At 35.2% G+C, this 19330-nt stretch overlaps 1 protein-coding gene across 1 annotated transcript in view; it reads right to left on the reverse strand.

The window, feature by feature from the left end:
- Nucleotides 1–5152: 5152 nt before the first annotated feature.
- LOC108726266 (phosphatase and actin regulator 2) overlaps nt 5153–19330 on the reverse strand; it is a 257521-nt gene continuing 243343 nt past the window's right edge. Inside the window, 7 exon segments of the mRNA XM_018453727.1 lie at nt 5153–7124; nt 7520–7692; nt 7924–8027; nt 8269–8324; nt 9060–9216; nt 13247–13392; nt 19247–19330. The exon segment at nt 19247–19330 is cut by the window's right edge and continues 25 nt beyond it. Of these exon segments, the coding sequence (XP_018309229.1) occupies nt 7109–7124; nt 7520–7692; nt 7924–8027; nt 8269–8324; nt 9060–9216; nt 13247–13392; nt 19247–19330 (736 nt within the window). The 3' untranslated portion in view covers nt 5153–7108.

The raw sequence follows: 19330 nt of genomic DNA on the forward strand, positions 1-19330 counted from the left end.
TATATAAATTTATATATATATATATAAATTCGTGTGAATTTCTTCATTTCATCTCTTTTATCCTCCTAGGTTCTCAGTCCGTCTTGATTCTTTCATTGGATCAGAGGGGCAGCTTCTCTCTCGAGAGTGCAATTAATTCAAATTTACCGTGTAATAATCAATATATATATATACATCATTATTCTTACATGTAGAGGATCTTTCGGTTTCGATATATAATACAATTTTTTTCCAAATTACGTCCCGTGCAACGCGTCAGCGGTCGATCACTGGCCGATTCTGAACCGAGCGACGCTAATATCGGCGGACGAACTGAGCGGAAAGAAAAGCACACGCTTCGCGCGTGCGAAAACGCGTGCATTGAATGTTTCTTAAAAACAATGCGAATGTAAGTTAAATTATGCGGCGGCGACGCGAGGCGCGAATAGTTACATCGCTAATCGTCTCGCTAGCGCAACATAATTATTCAAGCGCCTCTGTGCGCATTGCTTTTAAAAAAGAAAACGTCCTAGACTAACGTCACGACCTTTATCTTATTAATAATTAATTCCTCGCATCCGGACGAAACGGCGCGATAATAAAAAAGATGTAGGGAGATCATTTCATCCTCCACGGAGGCGGAGTCGCAATACCTTGCCCGTCGCACGTTTCGGAAAGTTGATTACACCATGTACGTACGATCATAACAAAAATCTGTACTGAAAAAAGTCTGGTAATAGCTACCATATTAAATGTACTTTGTTTAGTATATTGGTGCAATATTACATATTGCACTAATATGTAACCAAACATAATGGTAACCAAGCCTAATAATTAGAAAAATAAGATAACATTTAGAAAAATAAAATTAGCACTTATTTGGTTTTATTAACATATTTGATGGAAATTATTTTATTAAAATTTTACACCGTTAAATTCATAATATCAATTATATCCAATTTAAGTTATTTTTAATTAATTAATTTGACTAAATCAACGAAGTTAAACAATTTAACTCAAGAAAATGTAAATTTGACTGAAATTTAATTTATTATTTACTAACAATGCAAAAGATGTTTATTTTGAAACTGATCACAGAAATGAATTGATTTATATTTTGACAGATATGGGAAAGTTAAAAATAACAAAATATTGTTTAACTCAAAGATTGAGTTACCATTGCTCTTTTGACATTTAACAGTGTAGTAACTGTCATCTAGACTTAATTATTATTGCTAGACTTTTTTTTCAGTACGCCAAAATCGTACGACAAAATGCAAAATTGCGTTCCGAGTGATCGCGTCAGCGGAATTCCCCGAATGCTGCTCCTCGTCAAAGACCGCGAAGTTTCTATTCGCTGAAACGGAACGAAATATGAATTACATCTAACTGTAACTGCCTTCACCTCACGTGGCGTGGAGTCATTTTGGTAAAAATCTCTAGGCTAGTTCTTTCTACGCCGGATACTCGAGAACGGCGATTGATTTGTTCCCCTCACACAGACAATTCGCACCCTCGACATTTACGCGTTTTTCCTTTGGCAGATGCAAGTCCGAGCAGAAGATTCGTGCGATGAGTATCCCGCGTGAAAGTACGCCACGAGCTTATTTTCGCGGTCGTGAAACCGAAGGCTCTTCAGCGTCGCGGAAAGGGTTGGAGAACTGGAGAACCCCCGGTTCGCACCGCCTACACTCTCCCTCACGCGTTTCTCTCCTCTCGCGCTCGCTCTTAAGTTACTATGAATTACTTCTTTATTATTGTTACTGTCGTTACAATGCTTCACTATCGTAAAATGCTATGATACAAGTAGACCCCGTTCGTCTGTTTTCACGGTTCAGTTATGATTATGACAAGTTGACTTCCATCGCTTTCCTTTCGTACTTCTTTTTACAGATTTTACCGACTCTATTACGGTTACTGCTGCGGACATCCGTTATTCTGCAAACCGCGAGATGACTTCTTACGAGAAACGTCATGAGATTTAGATTTTCTTAGGAATATCTCTATTTTTTTTCGTTTAATCCGCCGGAGCTGACGTGGATTCACTCAATTATATTCCTCCGGAGCTGACAGTTCATTCATTGGACCTGCTATAAAATGTGTTTGTATAACAAAGATTCTGACGAGTAAAAATAATTCAGCTTTCTCTGCAAAATAATGTTTATGATAAAAAATACATTATTATATTTGGATTTACTATTGTTTCTTAATTCTGATATTATTATAGCAATTGCCATTTTACACAAAAATATTAAACAATTCAATTTTTTTTTACGCTACAGCTGCAAATTTGAATTATTTTTATTAAAATAAACTTACTATTTATTCTTTTTTTTTGACGAATTATATTATTTTGATTCTTCAAAATTAATTAGTGTCTTTCAATCAACATACATTAAATATTTCACAGACTCATTGTCAGTAACTGTGTTATAGATTTCGGTGTCAGTTTTGAGCGGTTAAAGGAGAAGTGTCAAAGGCTCATCGGGATTTTAAAGAATCGTTTTAAGGATGTGGAAAATTAATCTCAACACGCTTTCGGATTCAGTTTTGCAGAATAAACGGTATGTCACTTATATGCACTCGTGCGAAACACGTGAGAGGAACGGTTCGGACGCGCGTCGTCGAATGGATGCGAACGAGAGAGAGAGAGAGAGAGAGAAAAAGAGAATGCGCTAAAACTTGGACGATAATATCATTACATTTAGATGGATGACGATATATGATGAAGTAACTACGGGATCGATGGTTCAAGACGCGCGTTCGTGCCGTTCCGCGCCGTTGATCGGCCGATCGTCTCGTTGTTCAATCGTTCGGCAATGCGATTGCAACGGAGACCTCACGTTAATTTTCATCCTCTCGCCTCCGTTACGATGCGCGGCCTCGAACGCGTTCAGAGAATGTCCAACAATTGTTTTTTAGTTTTGTACACAAAATACCAACTATCTGTGCTGGAAAATGCACATACTGCTTGTACGCGTCATATATATATCTATGTATATATATATATATATATATAAATATATGTATATGGTGTATTGTTTTTTGCATTTAGAGCGCGCCGTTATCTAAAAATTAGTATTTATAAGTATTCACCGTTTACACATTGCGTAATATCGTGTAGCGTGTAGCATTGGGCTCTCTCCTATCACGGTGTTTTACAATATGCGAATATATGTATATATATATATTTATATATTAATATGTACATACACAAAACCATTCATTATTAGACATATGTTTCGCATTTTATACTTCTCTTGCCTTTGCTCCACGCTCAGAGAGTGGACGCTTCGAACAGATAGGGATGTGAAACTACGTTCGAGAACGTACGTCGTTCTACGGTCGATACAGCCCTTCTTATTTGAAAATAGTTATTTATTTATTTTTTATACAAATGATTCAAAAGTGATCCGTCGTCAATGATGCTGAATAATCTTATTTTTTCGTTTTTAAACGAAAATTGCATCTCACATCTCCTTTTCTTCATGTTCGATATATTTGGTGAAGAATTCACATGATGTAACGCTTATTATAATTTTTTTAAAAAAGTTGAAACCTATCTTTCTCTAAAAATTTTATGAAAAGCCATTGCAATTATGCCTTTTTAATATTACATTTTAGTTTCGAGCAACATTTTAATATTAAATTTTAATTTCAAGTTAACATTCCTATTAAAATCTCAATGAAAAAGAAATTGACTGAGGAACATATATTTCGTTATTTATTCATATTTTTTTTTTTAATTTAACACGAGCGCTTCAACTCTTCTCATTAGTAGTAACTTCAACGTTGAATATTCTAATGTGAAAACGGTTGCAGTTTTCTAGATTTTACTTCTAGTACGGATACGAGACTCTTTGTGGCGTTCTCTTATGAAAATGTATGCAGGACAACGTAAAGATACATTTTCGAACGTAGCTCAGGGAAAAAGACTGTCGCAGAGACGCTCCATTCAAATATTTCGACCACTCTCTTCCTAAAATATTTATTCGTAATCTGTCATACACACACTTTCTCTCTCACTCACTCCCATCTCTCTTTCCATGCACATTATTCATACGTACTCGCGCGGGCATGCATTCATACCGACCCAGACAATCCGGAAATGGATATATTTGTCGACTACATGGTAGCCACAGCGCTCGACCAATGGAACGAGAGAGACACGTTAATCTCCCTGCTTATTATTTTATGACGTTCCTTATGACGTGTTTCTTCGTGGTATTTCCCGAAGGTAGAGGCGTCTCATCCTTTATACCTTCGACGACCTCGAAGTTGACGAATTAATATCGAACAGCTGAGTTCACCGACGGGTTAAGAGAAAGATCGACACATTACACACCGATCCTCTCACCCCATTGGACGATCGTTAAAAACTAGGATTTCTAAACGAGGAGAGGAAAGTAGACTGTCGACCGCGACTTCGTTTTACTCACCGCTGTCGTAGATTCACCTGTCGCGTAAGATCATGACTCGCGATTTTTTCTTTTTTTTTCTTTTGGCTTCGCTCGCGGGTTCTCCAAAACAAGGAGATGTGACGAATCTCCGTCGCGTTAACGGCGACGTGAGCAGGAGGGTCGGTTTCGCATAACTGGGGTAGGTAGGATAAAGCGGGGTGGGGATGCAAGAAGCTTCCAGAGATAAGCGTGCAAGACATCGCACATCGAGGCACGTGTCTTCTCGTCTTTTACCTACTCTTTTTTTTTCCTCCTTCGTCGTTGGACTTCGTTCTTTCGATCAGCTAAAGAATCTAGATACAAATTTGCGCGCAACATGGCGATTTGTAACGCGACTACTTTTTTTTTCCCTCGTTCTACTCTCTGTTGAGAACGAACTTGAACGTTTCGATACTAAAAGCCCGGTTGTTACCGAGCGTCAGTTAGCGCTAATTCTGCCTAATTCAATGTTTTCTTCTCCATCAGTATTATAGACAGGACTATAACTTAGAACTACAATCCACTGTTGACCCACCAGATTGCTTTTACATGAGCAGAGTAATTATTGTTGATACTCCGATGCGGTTAATGCGAGCATAAATTAATTTGATAATAAATGGCCGTGAATCCTGGGAAACCAAATAATGTATTTCTTTTATTATCGGGTCATTGAAGTATAAACGTATCTTTCAAAATACGCAGCAAACGTACGTATTTACTGTAAATACGTTTAATTGTATTTTTTTTTAACGAGATTTCATTGTGAATTTATTCGCACTCAACGAATACGGAACAACAACTGATCTTCGCATCTGCTCTTAATAAATTTGTTAATATTGCCGCGAAAAGTGCGCACGCGATCGAAATTAACGAGGACCATAGAGCGTCCCTATAGCGATATTATCGATATAACAATGGTGATAATAATAGTCACTAATGTACACGCTACCTACTCCTGTACAAAGTTTAATTGCACAATGCATTTCTGATTTCTCACGAACGCGAAGTGTACGTCCAATTATATTAATTTTTTTTTTAGATAATAATCGTAAGCGCTTGCTCCTCAAGGCAGCTCTACGAGAGAGTGATACCTGGCAGTAAAGGAAAACAGTTTTGTCGATCGAACAGTTGACCGATTGTCGTAGATACTAAATGACTGTTTTCATTCCTCGCGCGGTGTATACGAAGAGCTTAACGAACTATGCACGCAATAGTATTAGTGTAGTCCCAAGCAATGAATACTCTACGCGGATCGCGCGAAAATCGTGAGAACATGGAATTATCGTAAATCACATTTTCGGACGTCAGCCGAATCTTAATCATTAAAAATGAGGGGTATATCGAAAAATGATTTTGCGGAAACTCTCTGCTGTTCATTCGTCAACGTATAAAAATATTAATACTAAAACATTTTTTTTAACTAAACCGAACTCACTTTACTCGACGTTATTTACGAGATATATCGCTTGTAATGTGATGTACCTCCCGTTTGATCCTTGAATAATTGTTACAGGGTTTTCGAGTATTCTTTTTTTTTCATGATTTCAACGAGATATATCACATATCTCTGTTACAATGGCTCGAAACTTGAGAGACATTTACATATACAATGATGCCAGGTGACACTGATGAGCTAGCTTGATTGCAAAATGGTGTTTACATGTTTAAGGGTATGTTCACACGCGCGCTCGTAATGTCCATAGAATTACGCTCACGCTTAATTTCAAGCACGATTAATTTTCACGCGATTAATCTGTACATTCTCATGCATCGGTATGCATGTGACACGCGCTTCCACTGTACGTAATCTCTTTATCGCTAAAATACATTCGTGACAGACGTGTGTTTCACGTCCCTCATATAATTCTTAAATATATTGTACAACGAAGAAAAATAATTTAAAAAAATTCATAACAAGAAATGTCAGTTATGAATGAGACAGGATACATAATTAAAAATGACTTTCGATCTTATTCAGCTTAAACGTGCTGGCACACATGAGCGTCTCGATAAAAAAGTCTTATTTACTATACAACGTTTTGATTTTCACAACGGCAAAGCTTTCAAGAGCTGAACCCGAAGGTAGATCTGTAGTTTTTAAGCTTTAATGATGTCATTTAATGCAGGAAGGAGATACTCGCGCGTAGCGTACCTACTTGAGAATTTGTTGCGCAAAGTTTTAAGAATATTTCAAGATATCTTGAGAATACAAACGCTTTGACGCGCGTATTATAACGAGATCAGCGTCGAAGATACAAAGATGAAGAGTAGTTGAGTAGATGTCGGAAAGAGCGTAAACAACTGCTCGGCTAAGCACGGGTGTGAACGACCCTTATGAAAAGAAATCGGCGAGCGACCCGCCAAGTCCTCTTCGATGGGGCGGCGAGTCACCCTATCACAATCTTCGTCGACGTCATAGTGGCGTTTGTCGTTGACGTGTACAAATGATGATGATGGAAGAAGTGCCAGTAGATAATACTTGGCGACAACGACGAACGACACGACGCAGCAACGTCAAAGAAATCACCGTCACGATCGGACGAGTATCGCGCGTTCCCGGCTTTAGATCCGGAAATAACGATAGCCGATTTTCTCTTTCTTCTTCTTCACCCAGCCTCAACACGAAGCCACCACACTGCACCTTCACGTATACCCGCACCACACTGTAGCACCTCAACACATTGCAATTGTCATGGCCTATGGAACCTGCAATTGAAAACCAAGAGCATTAGTTATGAAAGCATTGTAACTCGATATACAGTTGCGTTGAATAGAAAAGTGACACATCTCAAAATTAGCAATTTTTCTGAAGAGCTATCAAAAAAATTCTAAATTGGAACATTTTAATTATGATTGTGAATATGCATATATGCAATAATTACGAAAGTTTTCACTAACATCCACAGACTTAATATTCGAGAGAGCTTTCATCAGATAATTAAATTGTATCAAGCATAATTTCGTTTTGGTAATTCAAGACGATTTCATTATACGTGCTCTAATTCGATTTTTACAAGGCTGCATATATTTCGTAGGGCACTTTAGCGAAATGCTGAGATGGTGCCAAATGTGCCGCTATAAATTGGTAGAGCATCAAGTACCTGGTGAGGTGTCGGCTGTCCTCGTGAACGGCCATCTCCGAACTCTTGAACTCGTTCAACTCCTTCCTAATAGCAGCCTTGTCCTTTGGAGTTAACCGCGTCCAAGGCTTGTCGGCTCTTCTGTCGTAATCGTGAGCCTGCGTTACCTCGATATAGTCGTTGAACCTAATAATCTGCAGAACGAAGGGGAAAAGATAAGTATATCGGTTTTTGCTTTTATAGCTTTATCGTATAGTTCGCGAGACTCTTATCAGAAAGAAAATAGCTTCTCCGTAAAATGAGATACGATAAAATATTGGCTGAACTTAAACTCGGCGATATATCTTTTGATATAGCCAATCTCTATTTTTAAAAAATAGGTAACGTAACAAAAATCCGCGAGGCTTTACAAAGGATCTTTTTACCTTTTTCTCCTTGAGCTCTTCAACGGTCGGTCGGAAACTCAGCTTTCGCAGCAGATAACGTTTTTTCTCCTCCTTTTGCTTCTTTTCCTCGGCGGGACTTTGCTCTAAAAAGGAGCGAAGAAAAATTAGGATTAGATTTTAATTCGCAATTAGATTTGGCGAAGCAAAAAATATATATTCAATTACAGTGTTGTGTATTTCGAATTAAAGCGTAAATAATTAATTTTTGATTTTTAAAAAATTGTCTTTTAAATTAAGCTTTAAAATAATATTAAAAAAATAATCATCTCGAAATTTTTTCTCACTCGTCGTTCATCATTAAAGGAAACGGATAGAGTGACTTACTTTTCAAAATGTTCCTCTCTTCAAGTTCCTCCTGGGTCGGCCGCATGCTCAACCGCCTGAAATGAAAATGGCACGAGAGTCAATGCAAGTTCATCGGCCGCTTTAATCTTCCTTTGCGAGTGAGAGAGATATTCGAGGGAGAAAGCGAGGCATTCGCTTTGTGCAAACAATGTGATTCACTGCCGAGACCACTCGTCCTATTATTCGCGCGTAATCTTTACGAGAGACAGCTGTTATTTCAAGCTCGTTTTTACATGAGCTGAATATCAGTCAGCGACGGACTGACATCGATAAAAAAAGAAGGGGAAGAAGAAATGAATATTTCAGAAATTATTATATACGTAGTTTCATTATAACACCGAAAAATGATTTTAATAAAGAATTCTTTGACAAGGGAGGAATAACAGAGAAATCCGGATTTCGAATATTAAATGGCAAAAAGATTACGAAGTTTTATCGATATTATATCTCCTGTTGACTTTACAGAGCTTTCATTAAATTACACGCGAAGATACTTTACAGTAATTATATTTTCATAATCAACTGACAGTGTGACTATTCAATTGAAAATTTATACGATTTCCTAACTCACCAGAGGATCCCTCGAGATTCCTTAAAGTAGACTGTTAGTTAAACGTAATTTTAAATTAAACGTAGAAGATTGGTTACGACGTGCCAATTTGCAATTCTCGTCTTTAACGAAAATATAGGCAAATACGTATTCGAAATCCTCTTATCCCTGATGCAATCACGCGAACGCTATCTAATAGGCGATCGAACAAATCTCTCACCTGATAAGCTTGGCGCCAATGGCCTCTTTCGTCTCCTGCCTCTCATTGTCTGTCTGCAGCTGAAGGATGTTCCTATTGATGAGCTCCTGTCTGTCTGGCCTAAGGGCGAGTTTCAACGAAAGTGATTCCTTGCGCGCGATCTTGGCTGCCAAACGGCCTGTCGAGACAGAAGGTATCGAATCTGCGTTTAGTTCATTAATTCGCTATTCGAATTATCGCATCTCAATGTCGTAAAATGGAATAACTTATAATAAATCTCTCTGTAGTCAGGATAAGTTTTTTGATCCAAATTTTAATTTCTGAAAATTACATGAATTATACATTGTATTTACTCTCATTTTAACCAAAGCGATCATCATTGCAATATAATTATTTTAAAAACGATAAAATAGAAAATATTAAAAATTTAAATTCACTTTTTATTTCTGAATGTCGAGTATCTGATAAAAGATCTATGTTTAGCACTGAAGGATATGCACCTATCGATGTCGAGAAATTTAGCTCGTTATTAATGTGCTGCGGATTGAAGGAAGTTGAAAACCCTGATTTAACGTATTAAATGATTCCTCTTTTTTTTCTTTCTTACATGGATTTAAATTAGCATGTAAAGTCTAGAATGAATTTCGCATGAACGTTGACCGAAGTGCGCGTCGATGTTAATTAATTTCGTGTCCGATCGCACGTCGCAATTGCTGATTAATTACCCTCCACGATCGACGAGCAGCTGAAGCTGCGATGCAACAGCAGCGGGGCGTGTTCGACCGGCTCGATTGAGGCGCAGACGATCGACACCGTCGACGCGGTCCATATCGACAGCATCGTGTCATCGCTCTCACTCTACCTCTCCTACGAATGCGATTTCAGAGCGAAAAGCGTGTTCGAAGGGACCGAAATCGTCGCTTCGACAGTATTAATTACCGTCAGCCTTCGCAATGGCCATTCTGCGTCGCGTATTTCGGGAATTACTACGCTCTCGATCACGCCATCCGAGAACAAGTCTGAAACTACGAGCGGATGTACGAATTTAGGGTTCGACAATTGACTTGAGGAAGCAATTTCACGATCGTCCACACCTACGCGATTTAATAAAAATTTAACGAGCGAAAATCGCGTAGCGATAAATCCGGATGGAAGAACGACAACAGACTGAGCTACTTGCCAGTTATATATTCGGGGATTAATATAAACCACCTCCTAAGTGTTCGCTTACAGACATATACATGCCATCTGGCACGAGTATAATTAGTCTGGTCACTGAAGACTGATTTAAAGTGTTGAGTAATCGCGCGGATGTATCGTGAGAAAAATTAACGCGATATTCCCGTGGAAAATAATTTTTAATTCAAATGATCGCGCTAGAAACGCCGGTCTTAGCAGAGAGATTATTCTTTTCACACACCGATTTATATGTAGACAAATTTTTTTTTGTAACTTTTTAACAACAAATGAAAATAGTAGTTAGAACTGGTTCTGCTCATTTTGTTCCGCTAACTCAGGGATCGGCAAAATGCTGAAATTGTGCATGGGCACCCGCGAATGCTCGGCTATTGTGCATGACTACAGTCAACTTCATTCACAACTCAGGAGCATATTCTATTTTCTTTGTATCTTAGAATGAAATTTTGTATTTTAAGCTGTTTTATTTGTATTTTAAGCTTTTTTAACCTGATAAATTGCAAATAATATCAGATTGTAATCGTTAATCAAATACAAATTAAGTGTTATTATTGTAATAAATAAGAAACGTTTATTCGAAACATACATTGTTATTATTTCATATTAATACTGAGTTATCTAAATTTGTATAAAAGAATATTTTTTAACACTTCTGTATACTCTCAGTATCTGAAATTTTTTCGCATTACGTATAAAATGTCTATATATGTTTTCTTTCTTTTTTTACAATCGCTGTTCGACGTATTAGAAAAATATTTAGAAGAATTATTGAAAAATAATTAGAACAATTTTTGCTTTGTTTTTGAATAAAAATAACAGGTTAAGGAAATGAGAAAAAGGTACATAATCATATATATATAATATATAAAAAGTATATATAATATATATAGAATATTATATAATCTGACACAATTTTATCTTTTTGTATAAAAAACTATGTAAAAATTATTTTTTTAATTACTTTTTTTAAGTATCTTATTTTTTTCTATTATATATTTATATATAAACAGAAATTATACAAGAGAAAGAAAATACGTCTTCTATGTGACACCCCTTATTATTTCTCCTCATATCATTTATTGCCCAAAGATGTTCAACTATTGCCCGGAGGTAGCTGGTCGCCCGTGAGCAGTGCCCATCTGCCGATCTCTGCGCTAACTTATAAGACGTCGAATTATTTAAAGCATGTTGCACTAAGCACTATGAATTACGAACAAATTCATTCAGTAGAGTACTAAATGCGAAAGCATGAATCTTAAATTCTTTGAGGAGAGCTTACATTGATTATTTGACGGCACATCGAAGTTCCTACTTTCTTTTGAATTTTCTCAACTTTCGTAAATATTTGAAGGTGACCATTCACTGAGTTTCACCAAACTTCTTCTTTTTATTTCCACATTCCGCAAAGTTTTTCTGCCACCTGCGACTGACTTAGAAAGCTATTTTTTCCTAGCTGCAGTACCCTCGAGATTTAGAGCGGTCCGCCGCATATCTATCTTTTCCCACGCGGAAAAAGAGAGAATGTTATCGCGAATACAGCATGAGACTATTTATGAATTCGTTCGGAAGTCCATTCAACCGAATCACGTCGGTGAGTTTGAAACCTCATATCTCGATGGAAAATTGCATAAGCGGAGGCGTGAAATAAACATGGCCCTCGCTTTGACGTAACTGCATTCGTGACCGCGCATTTTTATCGCTATACACACAGGCGCGATGCGATTTAAGCCTCTGGTTGCTGCAGAATTTTGATATAAATCTTTGAGAGCATATTTATTTTTCGTGAAAAACGATGCGATTGACTCTCAGCCGCGGGTCTCATCGATCGGTATGATCCGCCGACGCAGCTTTTTTTTATGATGCGACGTAGAACGTCCATCAAAATTTCAAATTTGCAACTGGCGAAGCAACATAAAGTTACTATCTGCCTAATTGATTGCCCAGAGGCAAGCACGTGTCCCAAAACATCGAGGAAAAATCGAGTTGCAAAATTCATTCTATTTACATTGATTATCACGATGTAAAGTGTGCTGCAATGTTGCTCATCTATTATGTTCTCTGTTTACTACACATTTTATATAGTTTGTATAAACTAATTGATATCGAGTAATAATAATAATAATAATAAATATTTATCTCTCGTTAATGATTAATTATCAATTAAGCAAGTTGTATAATAAACAATTATTTCATTATAATTTTTAATATTTTAATTATAATTAATAATTTCTTTAGTACCTATATATGTGCCATACGCGATTTTTTTCCGACGTGCAATATGACAGAACATACAAACAAGATATGATAGTGACGATCTCATGATTCAATGAACTTTTGTATGGGATGATCGCCACACGGAAAAAACAATTTTGCTAAAGTATTTAACAAATTAGCTAGTTACAGGTTTGAGAAAATAATTTTGTTGGACTATCAAAATAAATATACCGAATGCTCAAACATGATGAGCAAAGTTTTAATATTCTGACAATCAGTTTCAGCGTCCTACATACTAAAAAATAATCTGGTAATAGCTATATTGACAAAAAATACTAAATTTTAATAAATATTTGTTCGAATAGTTCTAAATAAATATTTACTTAATGTAAACATTTATTTATTTAATTTAAATATCGTTTTTTTTACCGAATAAATATTTAGTTATAACAGGTAAATATTTAGTGAATTTTACCAATCACATAATAATAACCAACCATTTGATAATAATTTATAGAAAAGTAAAATAATATTTAAAAAAAGTAAAAATAGCCTTTATTTTAATTATATACTAATTGAATATATTTGATTGAAATTATTTTACGCTTTAGTAACTATCATCTAGACTTGATTATTATTACTAGATTTTTTAGGGCATGATTATCTTGATGGTTCGACAAAGTTATTTTCAGATTCGTATCTAATTAAATTTTTAGATACTTTAGCAAAATCGTTCTTTCCATGACAGATAATTCACAGGTTAAACATTTCATAAAATCGATAACGGAGTGACTCACTTTTTTCATCGTCGTAATCATCCCTATAGAGGACTTGTCCGTCGCCGGAGTCGCCATCCGCATCTTCTCGGATGACGTAAGGCCTCGCATTCTCCTTGTTCTCCAGAGTACAGGGTAGAGCGAGGCCAAATCTGACCGGTCGACTGCTGAAAGAAGCACATGTAAGATCGTTAGTTCGAGTCTCCGGCGATACACAATCGCTGGTTGATGCTACGTGAACCAATGTTCTACTCTACGGTGCTACAAGAGAACGAGATGCGAATATGGGGTATATGCCGGGGCGGAGAAAAAAAGGGATGGAGAAATGCATAGTGACACGTCGAGAATAACGGGGGCGACGTCACGTGAAACGACAGAATTTCTCGCGCGTATTTCGCTCAGCCACTCAAGTCCAGTTGTTACCATTCGACACGTTGAATGTCGCATATGCAAACTTTATTCTTTGTATACAGAAAAAACAGTTTTGCTGAAGTATCGAACAATTTAGTTACAAGAAAACAAAACAGTTTTGCTAAAGTAACTAAATTTAACTAGATATAGATCTGAAAATAATTTTATTTGAACCATCAAAATAATTATGTAGAACGCTTAAGCTTTGATGACAACGCTGCTAAAAGTTTTAACATTCTAACAACCAGTTTGAATATCCTACATAATTACTTTTATCGTTCAAATAGAATTATTTTCAGATTTGTATTTAATTAAAATTTTAGACTCTTCAGTAAAACCATTCTTTCTATGTGCAGATTTGAAAATAATTTTGTTTGACCACTAAAATAATTATGTAAAACGCTTAAGCATTGATGATAAGGCTACACAAAGTTTTAACATTCTGGCAACTAATTTGCAAATTATTTCGATGGTCCAAACAGAATTATTTTCAACTTTGTGTATCTAGTTAAAATTTTAGATCCTTTAGCTTAATCGTTCTTTCTGTGTGTTCAGATTTGAAAATAATTTTGTTAGACCACTAAAATAATTATGTAACACTTAGCTTTGATGACAATGCTGCTAAAAATTTTAACATTCTAACAATCAGTTTGAACATATATAATTATTTTGATAGTATAAATAAAATTATTTTCAGATCTGTATCTGGTTAAAATTTTAAATTCTTCAGCAAAACCTTTCTTCTTTTTTTTTGAGTACTAATTTTAAAATAATTTTGTTAGACTATTAAAATAATTATATAGTACGCTTAAGCGAGGATGTTGATGACAATGCCACAAAAAGTTTTAACATTCTAGCAACTAATTTGAGCGTCCTACATAATTATTTTGATGGTCCAAACAAAATTATTTTCAAATTTGTATCTAACTAAATTTTTAGATACTTTAGCAAAATTGTTCTTCTCGTATTTTATACGCCATATACGATCTAAAGGCGATATATTCGCGTGATGGGGAAAATTTATTGCAAAAATTTCGGGCCATGCAACGAACATGGGATGGTAATTACAATAATTATGGAAATTAAGAAATCTGGCACACATTCAACGTGTTCGAAGTCGCTATTCTTGGATCGATCCGTAAGCGCACTACCTTGCTGCAGCAATTGAGAATTTTTGTACTTAAACTTTGGAAGTTATCGCGAAAGATTTTCTTCCAAGAATAGGAAGCACTAAGAAATGTTTCACGAATATTTAACGCAAGCGCTTCTCCTGACTGTGTACGCAGTGTTCTTGACAAGAAGTTTTTTCGCTCCTCGCGGCAGTTTATCACAAGAACTGTCATAATATTTGCATTTGACATTACAGTAACTTCCAAAAGTCGGGATACTTTAGCCTCTTTTTGTGTTGCGCTTCTAAGGATAATTAATGTTGCAAAATTATCAAAAATTTCGTAAAAGTCCAAACGTGAGGCACATCACAGCTTATGCATTTGTATCTTTATTTTAATATCTAAATTTTTAATTTATCTTTTCTTTTGAGCGATATGCATGACGTCAGAAGTGAGGTGCCTCAGGCTAAATATTTTCAAAGCGTTTTCAAAAGTAAAAAGCCGGCGCGTTTAAAGCATCAAAGCTGCAATAATGTAATACGAACTAAAGCTCCGGTAGTATTAACGTTTTTTGTTGCACGTGTTTAAGATTCGCGATATCCATTTAAATTCAACATCAATAAAAGGTATCAATTTTTTAACAATTAACTTTCACAGACACGTGTAATCTTGGAAAATAATCGACAAATTAATACGATTTAATACAAATTAATAAGATATTAATTAAAAATACATAATATCTCGTTCATAAGTTTTCCATCATTTTTTTGCAGAATGGTGAAGAAGTTACAGACAAGGACGTAATATTTATGATAATATCATCATATGAAATCATAAATAATATAATTAATATATTTTCTCCATTATTATTTAGAATATATTTAAAGATCAGATACTTTACAGAAATAATTACACTGATTCACAGATTACTCTTTCTCAATACTTGCATAGTAATTCTATGTATTTTTAGCTGCTGAAAAAGAATATAAGAAAGTCAGGAAAGTTCCATCACTCACAGATTTTGAGAAATCAAAGATTTTGTTTTAAAAAATCTCTACAAACAATATTTACAAATTTGTTCTTTTACTTTACGGGGTAAAATATAAATTGTCATTCAGTTGTTGAGAAACAGAAATCTTTTAAATCAGTATAACTTTTAACATTAAATATTGCTAATCTTATTATTTTAATATATCACTTGTAAAATTGTACATAAACAATAAAAGAAGCTTCATATCATCACATTAAGTTTTACATATAAAAAGTTTTACATGTAAAATGAATAGCTATATATTACATATATTGGGAATTTGCGTTATTATAGAGTACAAAAAAATTAAAAAAAGTGCAGCTTTTAAATATTGAAGAGTGATGGAATTTTTTGAAAAGTATATATTTTTTCAGTGTAAAAAATCCAACAAGAAACATTTATTATTTAATAAGAAACAATGTTGATCAAAGTTTATTGTACAGTATTATCAGTATGGAAAGGGCTACATGCTTTTTCGTAAACAGGATTAACACACGAAATAATTAACAATCAAAATAATTGGATAATTTTAATACCAAAGATATAAATGCATCGAGAAAATCGGAGGAGAGGAGAAGGGAGAAAGTTATATACTTACAGGAACGGAATAGTTAACCGCGACACTTCCTCGATGTAATTATCCGACTTACACAAATTGCGCAAGTTACTTTGCGAACGATACCGTCGATGGATCGCAAGATCGATCGATCACGTGTAAGGGAAACTAACAAACTTGTCCCGCCTCTAATGCGATATTCGACTCACGTGATGTGTCGAGCGTGATCGAATGGTGGCTGCGTGACAAGCGTAAGACGAGATTTTTCATGGGTTTCCCTAAGGTTTTCTCATGCTTAAAACGTTGGACATTGCCATGCTCACGGCGCTCACATGACTCGCGAAGGGAGTCACTGAGAGAGATAAAAGTGGAGGAGAGACTAGAACATTTTGGTTCTCTCGTGATCAACAGCGCCGTAAGACAAAGACATAAAAAATAATATACATGATACGTATATGTACATATATGTATATATACCATCGGTTTGCAAACATGCTTAATTAGACCAATGACCAATTACCATATTCTCATCCTAGGCCTCAACGGTGGCCTTCTGGTTAAGCATAAGAAAAATACGATGCTTTACTAATGACTGATATGTTAATGACGGGTGCACGAAGTACATTCTACGAGTACTCGCCTGAGAGAACGTACGTTATCCTTCAATAATCCTATCTCGCATTTCAGATTACATCGTAACACTGTAATACCGCGTATGTTTAACACGTTTTGTCTGCCCAGTAGTTTTTGTATAATTTATCGTGTATGCAACAGTAGAATTTTTATTATCATAAATAATGATAAACCATTGTGTAGCATAATTAAATAAAATTTTATTCTCATGGGTATGTGAATTATGCACATTTTTACTTTGAGTTATTATCCAGCTGTCACTCAGAATTTTAAATTGTGTGTAATATGGATCAAAAATAAATGCACGAAAAGAACGATTTTACTGAAACATTAAAAAATTTAGCTAAATACAAACCTGAAAATAATTTTATTGGATCCATCCAAATAATTATGTAGGAAGTTCAAGTATGATAAGCAATGCTGCAAAAAATTTTGACATTCTAGGCGCTAGCTTAAGTGTCTTACATAATTATTTTGAAAGTTCAATAAAATTATTTTTAGATCTGTATTTAGCTGAATTTTTAAATACTTCAGCAAAACTGTTCTCTCCGTGTGTGAATTGTGCACTTTTTATTTTACGTTATCTATTTATGTAATTCAAAACTTTTTATTGTTATTAAATAATATTTATTTTTTGACATTTTTTAAATTTTCGATAGCACTTGCAGTCAATGTGTTAATATTTTAGAAACTTAATATTCAAACACTAATATATTCTCAGAATTACCTTAATGCCAAATTCTATTTTAAATGAGGCTTATTATTGTATAAAGAAGTATGTTGAAAAAGGAGCCGATTTTTTTAGTAAAAAGATGTAAAAGAAATAGTGTTTTCTGTAAATTTTGATCTTTTGGATGTAATAAAATTATTAAAAAGTTCGGAGTGCTTCGGGAATATCTAAAAAATTGAGCACGAACATGGTGTATTTATCTAATTTTAATGTTGTTCAATTTTCGATGTGTTCCCCAAACACTACGAATACTTTTTAATAACTTTATTGCATCCAGGAGATTAAAAAAACCTAATTAAAAAACACTTCTACTTACATCTTTTTAAGAAAAAATTGGCTTTTTTCTAATATTCTTGTTTGAATTAAGTAATTCAAGAGATTTATTCATCCGGCAGTCGACGCGAGCTATCAAGAAAACTTCGAGCAGCGAGACAGGAAATTAAAGGATTACGTTCGGAAAAAATTAGGGCTCTTCGACATCTGCTTCTTACTCCTTTCATTATAAGGCCGCGCATAATAATACCACGATAGAGCAGGGCACTTGAAGCCTGCTTGTAGACCAGATGCTTTCCGAGGTTTTCGATATCAAATAACAAGAGACCCACGAGAAAGCGGGCTTTTACAACGATTTTTAATTAAAGAAAAGTCGACGTAGAAAGCGGATTATCCCGGCGAACTTGCGCCGGGTGACTCTCGAAGAGCACCCGATTCTTACGGCGAGTTTCGAGTTTCGATGCAAAGCGTTCGAGAGAAAACTCCGCAAATATTTGCGCTTCACATTCATTCCACGCTTTTTTGTCTCCAAAATGCTGACGCGACCGTTGCAAAGTGCTGGTTCAAAGTGATACGATCTACGTCCTACGAACTTCTTTTACGATTTCAATATGATTATGTATAATGCGTTACGAAAGAGATGATGCATTTTCCTATCAGATGCTTGAATGCAAAGATAAGTAACTTCATAATTCTTCAAGCATGAAGTGTCTAAAATGGACCTCATAAATTATGAATTTTTTTTCATTCTTACATTTTTTCACGAGTGATATTTTTTTAATAAAAAAAAGTTAGTAAAAATATGTAATCGCGTTCAATTTTTTATACTAACTATTTATCATAAATTATATGAGCTATATTTTCGCGTAATTTTCCTCTTTTTCCTGACGATTTAAATTAATGTGCAATAGAAGTAATTTTAATAACTCCAGTCTCCAATTTTCCTTCCTGAATACTTTAAGATAAACCTTACAAATTATGAATTTTCCTCATTCCTTTGCCATTTTGATTTTTTAAAAATGATATTCTGTTAATAAAAAAAAAGTTTTAATAAAACAGTATAATTGAGTTACATTTTTTAATCATTATTCATCACTAAATTATATATGAACTGTACTTTTGTGTAATTTCCCTCTTTTTCTGACGCTTTGAACCAACATGCAATGGAAGTTTGACAGCTCGAGTCTCCGATTTCCCTTCTCGAACACTTTTGCAGTAATGGATATACTCGAGCATATGTAAAGCGAAGTATTCTGCGAAGTCGCAGGAGAGCACTAACTTGAACGATGCGTGGAGCTCCTGGCGAAGCGTCAACGGCCTGTTTTCTTGCGTCGGAGTGTTTTGAGGCGTGCCAGGCCCGCTT

The sequence above is a fragment of the Mycetomoellerius zeteki genome, unplaced genomic scaffold (genome assembly GCF_001594055.1).
Source record: "Mycetomoellerius zeteki isolate Tzet28-1 unplaced genomic scaffold, Tzet1.0 scaffold407, whole genome shotgun sequence".
NCBI classification, from domain to species: domain Eukaryota; kingdom Metazoa; phylum Arthropoda; class Insecta; order Hymenoptera; family Formicidae; genus Mycetomoellerius; species Mycetomoellerius zeteki.